Source organism: Lissotriton vulgaris, chromosome 6 (genome assembly GCF_964263255.1).
Source record: "Lissotriton vulgaris chromosome 6, aLisVul1.2, whole genome shotgun sequence".
Lineage (NCBI taxonomy): Eukaryota > Metazoa > Chordata > Amphibia > Caudata > Salamandridae > Lissotriton > Lissotriton vulgaris.
Genome location: NC_141694.1, coordinates 1,219,115,784 through 1,219,132,936, shown reverse-complemented (window position 1 = coordinate 1,219,132,936; position 17,153 = coordinate 1,219,115,784). Strand labels below are relative to the sequence as shown.

Genomic DNA, 17,153 nt, shown 5'->3' with positions numbered 1-17,153 from the left:
TTCCCCATGGCCGCTCCGAAGGCGGTGGGCCGCAGACTTCCGAGAATGTCCAAATCCAGTCCTGGATTCTGGGGAGAAATCGGCCCCACAGCGGGGTGATGCTCCAAGTATCACGCCGACTCCCCGGGTCTATGCAGACGGCGATCTGCAACTCAGTGGGGCCACACCATCCCGGCCAGGGGGTTTGCCCGCAATCACAGTGCGGTTGAGGGCGTCCAGCAGGCCCCCCCCCCCCCAAGGCCGACGCGGTATCGTGTGCGTTCTGATGTGCAGCCGGGGAGTGCGATGCAGCACGCAGGAGCCTCATGCAGGTATACCCCGCCTTCCCGACCAGCCCCTGCACTGCCGGACCATGGTCACATCGCCCCCACGTGCCCACATCCAGGGGGGGCGCAATTGTCAGCGTCGTAGCCACTCAGTTGAGGCCCAGATGTATGCCCGCAAGACACCCTCCCAGGACGGGAAGCAGCAATCAAAGGCAGCAGGGTCCCCCCCGGGCCGCCCAGTCACCGCGCACACACAGCAGTCTCAGGATCCTACCAGCCCCCACCGCAGAGGCAATCAGTCAGCCACGAGTGCGGTGGGGGGGAGGAACTAGGAGAAATGAGGCCGCAGCAAGTCCGGAGGTCGCACGCAGAGGCTCGGGGCTGTCCGTGTCCCCAATGCACTGCCCGGTCCCGCTCTCACCTCAGTTCCTGTTCGGGCCAGGGTCCGCACCGCCGCCGGTTATGCCGCTCCCACGCCAGGCCACCAGCGATCCAGAACGCCACTGGCGGCCGCCGCGCACTCTGGGACAGGCCTAGTATCCGGCCTGTACTCCACGCAGGCAGCCGCGGTCTATTGTAGATTGGCAGGCCGGCGGCCCGGCTGATGTAGCTCCACAGGTCCCTCCAGCTAATCTTGAACCACGGCTCACAGGCAGGGACGGCGGCCAAATCGAACAGAATTCACACAGATCGTGTCGGGTGTGCTAATCTCTCGACCAAGCGCCACCTCACCTCCAAGGGTCACCTTTTAAGAGGATAAATGCAGGATAATGTCCGCCGGGCAGCTGGAACCTCACTCGAGAGCGGCCATCAGCAAGTGCGCCACCTAGCGCCCTCTAATGGGTGCATTTGAGGTATCCTTCCAAGTGTTTTGTTTGTCCTTGGTTTATCCCGGGTGGTGCCTAAAGGTCAACATGATCAGTACATATTCTGGGTAAACTGGTGATGTTGAGCTAGGGCACTAGTTGTCAAGCTGGTAGATCTATCTATTCATTGGTTTGTTTAGTTTAAAACATGGTAATGGAGGTGAATGAGAATAGAGTACAAAACAAAGAAAGAAGAATTTGTGAAAGGATATGAATCAGAGGAGAGAAAAGGCTGGACATTTTCTTGATTGGAAAAGGTTTTTTTCCCTCCAAGGGCTCTTGGGCAGTTTAGCCTTTGTTATACTTGCTGTTCCTGGTTGAGATTTTAAATGAAGCAAGTTAAGCATAATACCAGACTATACTCGCTTCAAAAGAATTTATACTTCTTTCTGTAAGTTTTTAGGAAAAATTGATATGTGAGTGGAATAGGAGACAAAGAGAAGGAGCTTGTGGGGCACTGTGGAAAACTATGCTTACTCAGGGTTTGGCCCAGCTCCACTTCTAGGCCATGACAGCAAGGTGAGAGTGGTCAGAGGTTTTTAAAAAAACAGGATCTGCATGTTACTGCGTTCACTATTTAAATGTTGGTGCTACATTTTGGGGGTTCGCGACAGCTTAGAATAATAATATTAACTGATTAATAAGGTGTATATAAATAAAGAAGAAAAACAAATTAAAAATGTTAAAACGTTCTGTAAATGAGAGGAATTTGAAATTAGGACATAAAAATTAAGTTGGTATCCTCAGAATTTAGAAATACTCCAAACTTCCCATTAAAGTTTAAATTTTGATATTTGTTTGTGAATTAAATGACCTATTTCATTGTTTTTTACGTTTGATTAATGCTTGTATCTATAGCTTGGAGTAGTCTTTTGCTGTTAAATCCATCACAATAGCTTAGGCTCGGGTCCCAGGCTTCCAGTAATGATTCATTGGGGGTCTCCGGATCTCAGTAAAGATTAAGCAGGGTTTCATAGTAGTCAAAAGTTTAAGAACCACTGCTGCACACCAAGTTGGTAACCTCTGAAGCTCCAACTTGGCACTCCTTTATTGTTTACAAGGATAAGGCCACACTTATGTACAACTGGATGGAAGGTTTATTTTAAGATTCCTAATGTAAACTACAGTTAAAGATTATCGGATTACAATAAAGAGGAGCCTTTGGAAAGGAGTCTGTAGCTTTCTGCTGGCCCGAGAAGAAATGTTGATTGTTCTGTTTGCAAAGCAAACAGTAGAGATGATAACTAACGTTTACGGTGGTTGCGTCTCCTTACAACAAAGCTGCTTGACATCCTATGACCGAAGAGGTTTATTGCATATCAAGAGGCATAGAGTAACCTGACAGGAGTACTCAAGTACCATCACTAACTATGCTTAAATATTGTAAAGGCACTGTAAGGGTTTAAAACCCTTGTAAGCAGCTTGTGAAACCATAATAAGACAAGTCATAATGAACAAGTCACTTACCTTCAGTAACACCGTATCTAGTAGAGACTATCTTGCCGCAGATTCCTTAGCTCATAATATTCCCCAGGCGCCACAATGGATATAGAAATTCTTGAGCAGTACCTCTGCCTGCTGGTAGGTGGCGTGATCGGCTCCACGTCAGCTACGCCGGAAGTTACATGTTCGGCACTTATATAGGCGCCACCCTAGCACAAATTAGACCAAGAAGTCCTAGAGGACCCAATGAGCAAACTGCCTGTCGCAACGGGCCTTACTTTCGAGACAGTAATGTTTGGTAAATGAGTGCACTGATGCCCACGTAGCAGCCAGGCAAGTGTCCAGGACGGGAAATCTGCGAGCTAATGCAGCGGTCAGAGCATTGGCGCTGGTGGAATGAGCCCACAAGTCCTCAGGGGGGTTGTTTCTTGGCCATTACATAGCATATCTTAATGCGGAGCACAATCCATCTGTTAGAGATGGCCCGTTTCTGCACAACTTTTCCTTTCTTTGCTCCGGCGAACACAACAAAGAGTTGATTGTCCACCTGGGGTTCCTGTCCTGAGAAAGATCTAGTTCAAATAACCAAGTTGTTGAAATATCAACTTTGAGACGGTTGGATGCTATGAAATCCTATTAATCCATTTTGTGTGGATTCTACCTTATTTTTGCTGTCCTGATGGTTAAGACATTTATTTAACATGTAAACTGTACTGTTTTTATTACATTCACCTTGCTCACTCACTTATCTTCATTTACACTTATCCGTCACTTGTGGTACCCATCCACGCATTTGAATTGTGGTTCTACATGTGTAATGCAGAAATGAATAATCTTACTGATTTGAAGTGCACTTATTGTGACAGTAGAGCCATTCAATAAGCCCCAGTAAATGCCCTGAAAGCATTTTTGAGTGATTCCTTTGGAACACTTTTGTGTATATGGCAGACTCAGATGTAACATACGGGTCACCATTGTGAGCTCTGTGTGGGGAAAGTAGAGTGGTCTGCCGCTGACCCAGTTGTGGTTCCTCAGCCACTACTGCAGATCTTTTGCAGTTCCCTTGGATATCTGGATCAGTTTGGCGAGATTCCTCTGATGCAGCACCCACTGAGACTTCAGGACCTATTGCAGAGCCTGCATATACCAGTGGGTATGTGTAACCTGCATCCTAATGCACGAGGCCATGTGGCCCAATAGCCTCAGCGTCAGTCTCACCGAAATCCAGGACAGAGGCTGAATCATATCCTGAATATCCTGGATTTGCAGCTATGGAGGATAACCCTGAAACGGCATTGTATCCAAAATGACTCCGATGAATGGGAACGTCTGAGAGGGAGTCAGGTGTGACTACGGCACGTTGATAGTAACCCCAGCGAATGCAGGTGATCTACTGTAGTTTGGAGATGGGTGATGACTGCCTGGGGCTAGCCTGCCTTCAACAGCCAGGCGTCGAAGTAGGGAATGACTGGGACCCCTGACCTCCGTAGACAGGCTGCATCCACCGCCATCACCTTTGGAACCACTCAAGGGGTGATGGTAAGGCCAAAAGGGAGCGCAGCAAACTAAAAGGGTTTGTGGTCCATCATGAACCACAGTTTAGTTCTGTGGGTCGGTAAGATGGGTATGTGAGAATAGGCATCCTGCAAGTCCAATGCTACCATCAAGTCTCTCGGATCCAGGGCAGACAAGACCTGAGCTAACATGAGTGCTTTGAATTTCTCCTTCTTTAGGAAGAAATTGAGATGGTGCAGGTCTCATATACGGCAGAGGCCTTCGTCCTTTTTCAGCATTAGAAAATAGCAGGAGTATCAACCACTGCCTTCTTCTGATGGTGGCACTCTCTCAATTGCTTCGGTGGCCAAAAGAGGTAGCAGCTCCTATCGCAGCAGGGAGACTGTCCTCCATAAGCCGGTTTGGACATTGTTGCATGGGTGGCGGGGTTTCTAGGCAAGAAAGGGTTTAACCCCACTGAACAATTTGGAGCACCCATTCGTATGAGGTGAAGAACTGGCTTCGGGCAGATGGAGCTCGATACGGTTGCTGACCGGTTGCCCGTGATGGTGAGAGTGCATAGTAAAATGATTTGGAGGCTACGCCTGGCAGAGTGGAGTACTGGGCAGATCTTTGACCATGAGTCCCACTGGGCTTTTGGGAACCACATCCACAAAAGTACTGGGGAGCCTGTTGGCCGGGCAATTGACGCAGTTGGTAGCCCCTACCGTAGCCACAGAAGGGGTGAAAGAGAATGGCTGGTGCAGCCGTGTATAGTCTCAGCAACTAGGGGGTGGCCCAGCTGTCCTTAAAAGCGCCTTAGCACCAATCTACCTAATCACCAAAAAGCTCATAAGAGATGCCACGACATCCCCCGAAAAGCCAGTAAACCTCAGCCAGGTGTGGCAAAGTAGTGCCACAGACAAAGCAATCGTTTTGCATAGTGATCAGTCTTATTCCTGTCCGCAGTGTATGGTGATCTTTTCTGCCTCCTCCGAGACCATGAGCAGCACTTGAGCAAATGAATCCAAAACTGCATAGGAACACAAGACCAAGAGGCATGCAGTGTTCACGAACCACAGTGCAAGGCTGGCAGAAGAGAACATCAGCTTGCCGAAGGTGTCCAGTCTCTAGTTTTTCAAAACTGGTGGTGTGATAGGGACCATCCTAGGGGATGACTTCTGATGTTGAGGTTCGACAACCAGACTCTCTGGGCTGGGGTGCTGGATGAGGAAAGCTAGTTCCCCAGGAGTGGGGCAATAGTGGTGGACGCTCGTCCTGTGCACAGGAGCCCCTGTGCAGGGCTTGGCCCATGACCTGAGGAAGACATCCATGAGTACTTTATTAAAAGGGAGGAAAGGTTCTGTGGAGCAACCTCCAGCTGAAGCACCTCTCTCAAGAGACATTTGTCTTGACCGCCACCAAATGCAGTGTGAGGTCCGGGATATCAGCCACCTTCCTCACCACCAAGGCGAGTCAAGCCTCTTCCTCCGCAGCCACACTAAGAGGAATGACTAAGTCAGTGTTTGGAGAGGTGTCCAAACCACTTGCATCTGCAAGTTACTCATACCGGTTATCCTTGGGCTCTTCCATGGGTTCAAGATAACTCAATCTTTAATCCTCCCCAATCTTAATCCCCACAGGGCCTAGCAAAAAATAGAGCCAGTCTGACTTTGAAGGGTGAGTTCTGGTGAGCGTCGGAGTTGACATTGGGCGTCAAAAAACGTACATTGGGGTGAAGAATTTGCTGAACGCTTAAACTTATTATATTTTTTTATGTGACTTACCCAACAAAAACTGCTTTGAGCATGATGATGAGCGGTGGAAACTGCTCAGCAAGAAGTCATGGAACCTTCCGTACAACCGGGATCTGGAACTTCGTAGAGTTGATTGGTGTGGGGTGATTATGAGCTTTATGAAGCACTCCCAAAGCATCTTAGGATTCGTGGTGCAACAGTCACAGCTGGCCTTGGAGTTGTGGTCCAGCACCAGAGGCAAACCAGGTGAGGGGTTCATCACAGACATCTGCCCATGACCGGAACCGCAGTGTTTAAGATCCACAGGTCACAGTTTTTTAGGGAACACCCCTATTTGCACACTGCCAACAAAAACTCAAAGTGCACAACAAAACATCAAAAAAATAGCCCAAAAAACGGACAAGGTAGCTTTCTCAGGATCTACGTTTATGGCGCAGAAAGAAAAGAACTGACTACAGTGCGCTGCAGAGGCACCTTTATAGACACAGCGCATGTTACTTCCAGCGTGGATGCCGCCAATAGAGGGGCGATCAACGCCACATCCTCTTCCTCCGCAGCCACACTAAGAGGAATGACTAAGTCAGTGTTTGGAGAGGTGTCCAAACCACTTGCATCTGCAAGTTACTCATACCGGTTATCCTTGGGCTCTTCCATGGGTTCAAGATAACTCAATCTTTAATCCTCCCCAATCTTAATCCCCACAGGGCCTAGCAAAAAATAGAGCCAGTCTGACTTTGAAGGGTGAGTTCTGGTGAGCGTCGGAGTTGACATTGGGCGTCAAAAAACGTACATTGGGGTGAAGAATTTGCTGAACGCTTAAACTTATTATATTTTTTTATGTGACTTACCCAACAAAAACTGCTTTGAGCATGATGATGAGCGGTGGAAACTGCTCAGCAAGAAGTCATGGAACCTTCCGTACAACCGGGATCTGGAACTTCGTAGAGTTGATTGGTGTGGGGTGATTATGAGCTTTATGAAGCACTCCCAAAGCATCTTAGGATTCGTGGTGCAACAGTCACAGCTGGCCTTGGAGTTGTGGTCCAGCACCAGAGGCAAACCAGGTGAGGGGTTCATCACAGACATCTGCCCATGACCGGAACCGCAGTGTTTAAGATCCACAGGTCACAGTTTTTTAGGGAACACCCCTATTTGCACACTGCCAACAAAAACTCAAAGTGCACAACAAAACATCAAAAAAATAGCCCAAAAAACGGACAAGGTAGCTTTCTCAGGATCTACGTTTATGGCGCAGAAAGAAAAGAACTGACTACAGTGCGCTGCAGAGGCACCTTTATAGACACAGCGCATGTTACTTCCAGCGTGGATGCCGCCAATAGAGGGGCGATCAACGCCACATAAAGGTGCACAAAGGTACCGCTCAAGATTTTCGGGATCCAGTCTGATGATTGAGGAATATTCTAAGGTAAGGAACCTGAGTCTAAAGTGTCTAGCAGATATAATTTATGCTGAGGTGCAGATATCTAATTCATACATTGATCCTCAAATAATGTATCCAGCCTATTCCAAAAGCACCACATTTCATACAGGACACATTCTTCCTACCAGCATCTTTGAAAATATATTCTCAGCAAGACTAATTACAGAGAAAGGACAGTAGGAGGTGTATATTTTCTTCTGCTTGATTTGCTTGTGAAAGAGAATAATGAGTGACTGCTTTAATCACGGTAACTTTTCCTATTGATATATTTATTTTAGTTTTATTTGTATAAGTGAGTCAACACTACAACACGCATTCAATTAAAACCTACTCATCACAGGAATTAGAAACAACAACAATTCATTCAATGGTTCAAGAGTGAAAAATGCATTAAATCTATAAATCTTTTAAAATAAAACACAATATTAAAACATTAAGCATGCTGGTCCACTCCCTCCTTAATTGCAAAAGTAAAAACTGCATTATTGACAAAGACAAGCTGTATATCCAAATTAATCACAAGTACACAGATGCATGCGATTTATTATTAGATGTTGACTGCAGGGTGTGAGGATATTAAAATAATATAGGATCCCAGACAGGGCAGCCTCTGGCAGATTGAAATTGTTCTCCTTTACAAGTTATCCACATTTCCCCGCTGAATATCGTATATGCCCTATATCTTTCTTAAAATAACTATAAATATCAGACCTGCATACCACCAGATTTGTGATTCAGTCCACCTCGAACTTCCAAAACACCCTTGATTTAATTAGTCACTAGACCACCAAGCAATTACCACCAATGGACAGTGAACCAAGATGTTCTGAATCATACGAACACCCATCTGCCTAACTGCGGTTGTTTATGTGATACAAATACACAATCGCTCCTGGGTGCAAAATTACAGTCTAAGTGATCCTAGAGACACAGTAAAACGATCTTTAATTCCAGATATCTCAGGTCACATGAATCACAAAGCAGGAATATATTGTTCACTACAATCGGGCAGGACCTTCCCGCATATTTGAAATAGACCAGCTTAAGATCTAGTGTGTTAAAGTAAATTCTGCAAACAATTTTAGTTCAGAAATGTATAGCATCTCAATAGAATCTGTTCAATCACATCTTCCAAGCTCACACTTAAACATATCTATTAATAATCCTTAAAACTTTTTTCTTCAGAGAAATATCCACCCCGAGATCACCGGAGATATTTCACTAACTATTCGATGCGTATGTTCAGTTTAAATAAAATAACTATTTGATCAAGATAAATGGTTGCCAAACAATGTATTTTGAAGAACAAGGATATATAGTCTGTCATTTCTTTTAATATTGTAAACACTCTTACTTTTTGTTACAAGATTACCGCATTCTTAAAAACACAATTTGTTAATGAGAAGCAACACAGTATGTTATCAAATGGCAAGCAAAACTGTAAAATAGGTTGGCCACAAAAGCTGCATGTTTGACTAACTCAAAGCATTCACAGTTTGTCTATGGTGTACAAAGGTCATTTTTGACATTGTGTAAACAAGCAGGTTAGGCAAGGACATACCTGGTTACTGGAGTTTGCAGAACTCACTTGAGCCGTACTGCCCACGAGAGAGTCTAAGAAAGCTTGGTCTGCTGCTGAACTGCCACTATGGGGACCGTTCTTGCCATCTGCCAGGATCTAATGAGTAAAAGAGTGATTAGAATTATAAGAACATTTGCTTCAGTTTATAACAGCACTACCGAAAAGTCTCAAGTTTGAAAACATAGAGCTGTGGGGAGGATGCATCATGACAAGGTATGAGCTGGGACTCTTGCTGCACCGATCTGTGACTGAGCGAGATACAATAGCAGAGCATGATAGCTGCCGAAGCATACCCAGTGCGATCTGGAGGTTTGTTACTGTCAACAGAGGGGGGATAGCACTGGATCAGGATTGGAAAGTTGAGTTTACAGCAGTAAATTGTGAAGAAGGGGCTGCTATGGGGAAGCGCATGGTAAACACAATAAGAGAACAACTGTCTTTAGGGCCTATTTTAATATGCCCAGTCATGTTTATGCATGGAATTTTAATTTCCCAATATGACCTTAAGCCTTTCTACTCAAAGGTTTCTTTTTTTAAGTTCAAGAAAATTTTATTAAGATAGACAAAATTGGGGGCTTTCTGCAGTAATATATGTAGCATGAACGTGCAGTGAGAATTTTTCTTAGTCTAGTCTGAAAAGACTTTGCAAATGTGGGTGGTCTCAATTAACAGTGTCCGCGTTGTGACATAAACATATGTGCGCCCACAAGGTGCAATGAATGCTAGCATATTTCATAAGATGGTGGCTGTTTGCGTACTTGAATTGAGTTCTACTGTTCTGCAGTGCAGTTTATACTGCTGATGGCATATAGAGAAACACAAGCCACTCCCAGCACACAAGCTGTGCACAACTATTGCTCTAATAACTTGCTTCCTGTCTGAGCTCTAAAACAGAACAAGAGATTGACACAAGGAATCACCATTCTGGTGAGCTGGCCCTCCTTCCTGGTAATGTTGGATTTCAGATTTGATGTAGTTCATGACCTGAAAAGTATGTTGGAGTTGAGAAGCTGTAAAGGAGCTTTTTGTTGTTACCGTCAGTGTAGGGCCCAACCCAAATGGTTGCTTAACATTCAACTGGATCCTTCCATCAGTACCTCCGAGGTATCTTCCTTACAGTACAATACTTGTGTTGTGTGGCTGGTACTACCAGCAAAGCTAAAATTGCATTGTCTGGATTCTTCAACAATGCCTGAAGATGATTTGGATCCCAACACCTCACAGCAGTTCCTGAGAAGCTGGCATTTAAGTATTTTCCTAACTCCTGTTATAGGGATTAAATGATGGTTCCATTTTAGTTTTTCTTTTTAACTTAGCATCTTTCCAAGACGGTGATTTAAACACATTTTTCATTAATACAACAAAATGCCACATACTCATTTGTTATGTTTAGACATTGTTGTTCTGTAGTTTCAGGGACACTTACTAGAATGTGATGTCCTTGCTTTGTGTTTGTAGGAGACAACTCTTTTCTCCAGACTAAGTAAAGATGTTTTTCTGCGTCTCATGCAGAATGGGATACGGCTGGTACTTTATTATTTAAACAGTGCCCATTTAGCATTCAGACTATAGGCACATCACACCAGCGTTATCATGGATGCTGCAGAGAGATGTGAATGAGATGCAGCTCTGCAGGACCGGACACACATTCTATGAAGGAAGATAGCTATGCTTGCACACTAAAACAGAGTGCATTTGTTAATACACGGAGACTGCTTTCAGAGATATTACACCAAAGCATAGGGTTAGAGCATTCCAACTTGGTCTTGTAGAAGGGTACTCCCACCAAGCTCTCGCTGGTGTAGGGGTATTAGTGACAGATAGGAGTCATTTTAGGAATAATCAATATAGACAAGTTAGGCATATTTGTAACTTTTCTAATAATGCTTATAACAATGATGTGTCTCAACTTTCTAATAATCTCAGGTCATGTTTTATATACAATTGTTAGATCTTTTCAATAAACATTCGGAAATGGATTATTGTCTCTTTTCTTTGTGAAACCTTGAGCATGCAAAAGTGACCAATGAAAGGATTAGATGTGTTTCCAAAAATTCCTTGGGTTGAAAGGTAGTCATGTTCGAGGTTGCCAACAGCATATACAACTCTGGAGGTTTAGGAGTTTAGATGCGGTACTGAGTGAGCTAGCCAGTCCAACATTTACTAATGATAAAAGATGACTCAGAGCCTGATTTAGATCTTGGCGGACGGGTTACTCCGTCACATTGGTGACATATATCCCATTGTGACGGCGTAACCTGTCCACCAAGATCTAAATCAGGCCATCAACCCCTATATTGTGAAGTTTTGTTGATCCAATCCATAGTCCTACTACATGTGTAGGAACCATGTAACACTACCAGTTAGCCTAATGAAGACTTCACCGGAAATGAAATCATATGACCTAAGGCACTCAACTTGGATCAGAGCAAGTGGCATTTTAACCACATGAAATCATAAGAAATACATAAACATGACATGCAGGAGAGGGTTAAAAGCATGCTGGTTCAAGTTAACCTAATACCTACCTTCTCCAGCAAGCATACAAATGCAGCCCAGTTGGTCCTGCAAATCATGTATTTAAAGTACTGCAAGGCTTTCATAGGGTTGTGCTAAATTTACTCTGTAAAAGCTTAGGGGTCTGGCTTCCATCACAGATTCAAATCTCAGCTTTCCAAAAATACTTGGATGGCTCCAATAAATCTCTGGGCTGTAGATTTTCAGAAAAAAAAAGCAGTCGGCCATTGCTTTGATTATTAGTGTAGGTAAGTATGGTGGTGTTGTGCTTTTCGCATGCCCTGTTTAGCTTTTTGGATAAACCATGAGCTTCCAAATGCTAATAATATTGATGTAGGATTTTTCTTTTTTAAATTTTCAGTGTCTGTTTTGGAAAACCATATGTAAATATGCAAAGTTATTTCGACAGTAAGCTATACATTACAACCTGAAAAAAAATTCTTAATAAGTTATAATAACTATTTGTCGATTGTTAGCAATAATTTTAGCTAAATGATGTCATCACAATTTATCATATAGCCTCTCCTCAAAAAGATCACAACATTCTTAGTGCACCTAAAAATATGCATGATCTCAGTATATGGTCAATAAATGTTATGTCGTACAAGGTAGCTGACTGCTGTGCAGTAGACCTAGCTAGAGCAGTTTACATATCATAATTAGCAATTTACGACTCCTGAAAGGACTTATTAGAAACTAGCAGCCCGTCCCGATGTTGTCCGGGTATGAATTGCTGCCGGCCAGTAGTATATTGTTTTGTAGGATTTCGTTTTGATAGCATTTCTTATCTTTAACAGGCCTGTGAAATGCTCCGATTCACAGTGCACTGCTGATGCACTTAAGAGTGCGCGTTCAGTAGTGTGTAAACTTGAGTTTCCCTACTTTATTTTACCTTGCAATATTATTTAGCGCGAACTCGGCAACATGGCATGAGCACAATTTACATTACAGAAGAACACATTCATTTGTGGTAGGCACAGGGAGACAAAGCGATTTGCCTGGAATCACAGGATGTTGAGCTGATGCCGAGATTCGAACGTAGCTCCCCAGCTCTAAAGTTCGCAATTCTAGAACTTGTGGCGGGAGGTGTGTCTAAAAGTGTATGTCGGTGCTGGCCATCAATGAGAGAGACCTGTGCATTTTTGAAATGGGTGGTGAAAAAATATGAGTATGTTGCTGGAGATGTGGGCCGCCGTGCCACCAATGTACTTACCGGGGGAGGGTAAACACCCATTATTCCGCAACTTTCTTTCCGCATACCATCACTCCGCATACTTTCCTTACGAAAGTACCATGACTCTGCAATGCCATTATAAAGCATGCATTACATTTTATATGCTTTTACCACGCATACATTTACAACGAAATTCGTTGTAAATGCTTAAATTGTAAAAACATGTTTTTTTAAAATGTTTAGATAAGGTAAATATGGGTATAGGGGTATATGTTTTGGGGTACTGAGGTATATGTTTTGGGGTGTTTGGGTATTTTAAGGGTTCAGATATAGTTTTGGGTTATGGGGTACAGGGGTAGTTTTAGGGTTCGGGGCTAGGTTTGGGTTTTGGGGTACAGGGGTATTTTTAGGGTTCAGGGCTAGGTTTGGGTTTTGGGGTACAGGGGTATTTTAAGGGTTCAGGGCTAGGTTTGGGTTTTGGGGTACAGGGGTATTTTAGGGTACAGGGGTAGGTTTGGGTTTCGGGGTACAGGGATATTTTTAGGGTTCAGGGATAGGTTTGGGTTTTGGGGGACAGGGGTATTTTTAGGGTTGAGGGGTAGGTTTGGGTTTTGAGGTACAGTGGTATTTATAGGGTTCAGGGCTAGGTTTGGGTTTTAGGGTACAGGGGTATTTTTAGGGTTTAGGGATCGGTTTGGGTTTTGGGGTACAGGGTATATTTATAGGGTTAAGATGGGTTAGTGTTTAAGGGTGTTGGGGTATTTTAAGGAGTACGGGTGGGTTATGATTATGGGGTGCAGGGGTATTTAAAGGGAGCAGGGTGGGATTCGTTTTTAGGGTGTAAAGGGTAATAAAGTAAAATAAAAAATAAAAATAATATAAATAATACAATTAAAAAGAATAAATGTTTTAATTAAATTTAAAAAATGTGTGTGTGTATATATATGTATATATATATATATATATATATATATATATATATATATATATATATATATATATATATATATATATATATATATATATATATATAAATAAACACATATATACAAACCTATATTTGATGTTTTAATAATCTACTTTTACAATGTATATGGCTTTACCACACATGCATTTGCGTTATAATGGCATGCGTGATTGCGTGATAAAGTCATATGCGTTGTAAAAGTTTTAGAAATGATGTCTTTGCGGATTAATAGTCCCGCGTTATAAAAATTGCGGAGTGAGGGTATGCAGGATGTTGGTTTGCGGAATATCATCACATATTCCCGGGGAAGGGATAGTCCCTTTCTTGCTTCAGGCGCTTCAGGCGTCACCGGACGTTAAGGCGAGATTACATTTCCTGCATAATGGCCCCTGTTTGCGCTCCTTCCGGCCCTTGGGAATAGCGCCATGCCTGACCTCCATACAGTAAAGCAGGTGCACGTCACTGGGAGCGCGGGGCAAGCACACCCGGAGCTGGAATGTTCAGAACCTGGGAAGAAAAACAATGAAATATTGGGCACAACACTCGTTTATTTCTTCCCGTATTCCCGCGGCCCGCACACGCCCCCAGCACACGACCACAGCACACGATATGAGACATGGCATGAAGGGCGGAACGTATCACACGCCCCCAGCGTTTGTCACGCCCCCAGCACACGCCCACAGCACAACGCAGACACGCCCACAAGGGACTACTTTGCTGGCACGGTTCTTTTACCTTTTAAATGTATATGGTGGGCGTCTGCATAGCCTATGTCCTTCAGCTGCAACTGCCCTTTCCAACGCTGTATTGGGTGTTGTGATTGGTGCTGTGGTTCCTGAGATTACCCGCCTCAAAGGTTTGGGCTCTCTCTTTATTATATTAGTATAGATGTATGTTTAAAAATCCGTAATATACGCTATAGCTACTTGCCTGCAGTACAGACCAAAAATGTGAAAGAAAGCTTTGTTCTAGCAACTTCTTACCAATAACAGCAATAGTTTGGTAAAAATGTAAGCCCGTAAATTTAAAATATTTAACCATGACATACTGGTAAATAAGCAAAATTGTATTTGCACGGCTATAACCAATTATATATAAATATAACAAAATAAGAATTAGTTCTTTCTGCTGATAGTGAACACTCACAATAATGTTAAGCACAATCATGCAGGACAATTAGATGTAAAGGTGAATTCTAAACACAATAATTCAAGCGTGTTACTAGTATACACATTTCGAATTTTCATATTCGATCCCAATGAGTTTCAGAATACTGCATTTGTAAGTTTTATATAACGCTTTTGCAATTTGTCCTGTTCATTGCTAAAAACTTTATTTCTAAACGACAAACTTCAAACATATTTATTTCCTCTGTTTGATCATGTAAACAGACGACACATATTTCCCCTTGTGGGGCATAATCAGACCAGTGGAACACGGCGGAACATATATGCTACTCGTCAAACAAAACCTTAATTATAGAAAATGCTTCTTGTAGTGAAAACGGAATCCTAAAAAGCAACAAAAGGCCGTGAGCTTTCCAGGTGCAACAGTAATATCCGTCGAGTTAGAGAAGTGGTTAAACTAAGTCTCTTAGCTGCTTCCTCAATTACAAAGGCTCACTTCTGGTATGCAGGCAACATGGTTTCCTTTCAGTACCACCAACTTCGATGCTGTGGTTTTTTGGGGGTGAACTATACTCATTGAAGTATTCAAGGAGAATTGGGAACATGACATTTCACCCCGAGTCATCAAACAACAAAGTGGAGTAGTTCGCATTGAGCCTGGGAGGTTGGAAAGAGTGAACGGAGCCTGAAAGGCAGTCTACTATGCTCATATCAGAGATGAGATGAACCTGGCTGAGGACATTCCTCCTTGTTTTATCAAATAAGCTCTCTGTAATCAACGTATATACATAACCACGTATGTGTTTCCTGTTCCTGGAAAGCTTATAAAATAGGTCAGTAATAACTTATCTTTTAAAGATTTTATACTAATGCATCCCAATCCCACGGGCGTGGCAACAGATTCCACAGCTTTAAAGTAATTCTACAGATTGACACCCAAGTACAGTTTAGACCACCTCTTCTAATATTATAGACTACTATTGACTATTTCTGGCCTTTTGTCACACACACCAATGCCTGTACACCGTTATTTTATCTTCTTTCTTTTTTTTCTTTTACTTCTAGTTTTTTCTCTTATTTTTGTCAGTTTACCTATAGTAAACCATATGAGGACCTCTGACATCTGACCATCCAGAGGAGGGAGCTACTTGGGCCTTTTTCTTTGATTCCGGAGTGGCTGACGGCAGGGGCTCATGTAGATTGCCATCATTCAGGGTTTACCTGATTGCTCAAAGAAGGGGGTGGAGGGGGGTAGGCACTCGCACTTCTGTTGGAAAAATGGGCACTACATGTTGTTTTAATTCACCACTTAGTCACCATATGTACATACAAGTAGACTGTATATTTCCAGGCATCGAATGGCGAACACAATTCTTTCTTAAATGGCTAACATTGACACATTAAGAATCGTTTGTGTAAACATCAGTGGGCTTAATGATCGTTCCAAAAGGCAAAGTGTGTCTCAGGGTCTCAGAACCTTGAGGGTAGACATCTATTGTCTGCAGGAAACACATATAGAAGGCTCACAGTGATGCCTACTTGACTCTTTAGGGTTCAAAGTTTTGGGGGCAACTTCTCAAGGTTCTAAAACTAGGGGGGTGGGCATCTTGGCTGAAAAGAGGCTCCTTCTTAATACTCCTAGATAGGTTATAACTGAATGCCTTCTTCCTGGTAGTCCCCCCTTCACACTTTTTTTAATTTATGGTAGTAATACGGATGATCCTGGAGTTATCAATTTAGTATCAGGGGAATTAGCCCACTGGCCCACACCCATAATTCTCTGTGGCGGTCTCAACCTTCACCTGACCAGTAATTGGGCTATTGATAGCACCTGGAAATATAAGGGCAGAAAACCACAGTTTTTTCAGGCCTTGACTAACCAGGTTGATACGCATGGCTGAAAAGATATTTGGGCTAGCCTGAAACCTTCCCACCCCTGCTACACTTTCTATTCTGCCCGCATCACACCCTTGTCAGGCTACACTATTTCTTAATGTCACCCTCTCTTATTGAGATAGCCCCACATTTCATGTCCGATCACAACCCCCTTATTCTTAACATCAAGGGGCTGTTAAAACCTAGAACGTCCTCTACTTGGAGTTTTGAGAAAGCCCTATTGCAGGATCTAACATATCAGACACATATGCGGGGTTGGATACAGGGCTTTCTAGAAATAAACATGGGGTCAGCCTCCTTGGCTGTTGTCTGGTACACACTCAAAGAAGGCATCAGGGGCTAGACTCTTGGCTTCTCAGTGGGTAAAAATACTTTATGGAATATGTTCCACAAAAAGAATGTAAACTTTGCATTATCTGCATCAAGCTTAGCAATGGCATATAGGCATACATCATGTGTTTAGTGGGAGCAGACACACATGAAGTTTAAACACTCCACTATTTGTGTCTTTTCCTTATTAGAAGCAGACAAACAAAAATAATGTAAATGATGCACTATTTGTATCGTGTGTTTAGTGAGGGAGTATGTAAACAAAGCTCAGTAAGGGCAGAGGAAAGACAGTA

The 17,153-nt window shown here is 43.3% G+C and overlaps 1 protein-coding gene across 2 annotated transcripts in view; it reads right to left on the bottom strand.

Annotated features, from left to right (window-relative positions):
• Positions 1-17,153, bottom strand: part of SNX9 (sorting nexin 9) — a 798,250-nt gene that overhangs the window by 482,462 nt on the left and 298,635 nt on the right. For both annotated transcript variants that reach the window (XM_086927315.1, XM_086927314.1), the window contains exon 4: positions 8,829-8,945. In XM_086927315.1, coding sequence (XP_086783441.1) covers positions 8,829-8,945 — 117 coding nt within the window. The remainder of the gene's footprint in view (positions 1-8,828; positions 8,946-17,153) is intronic.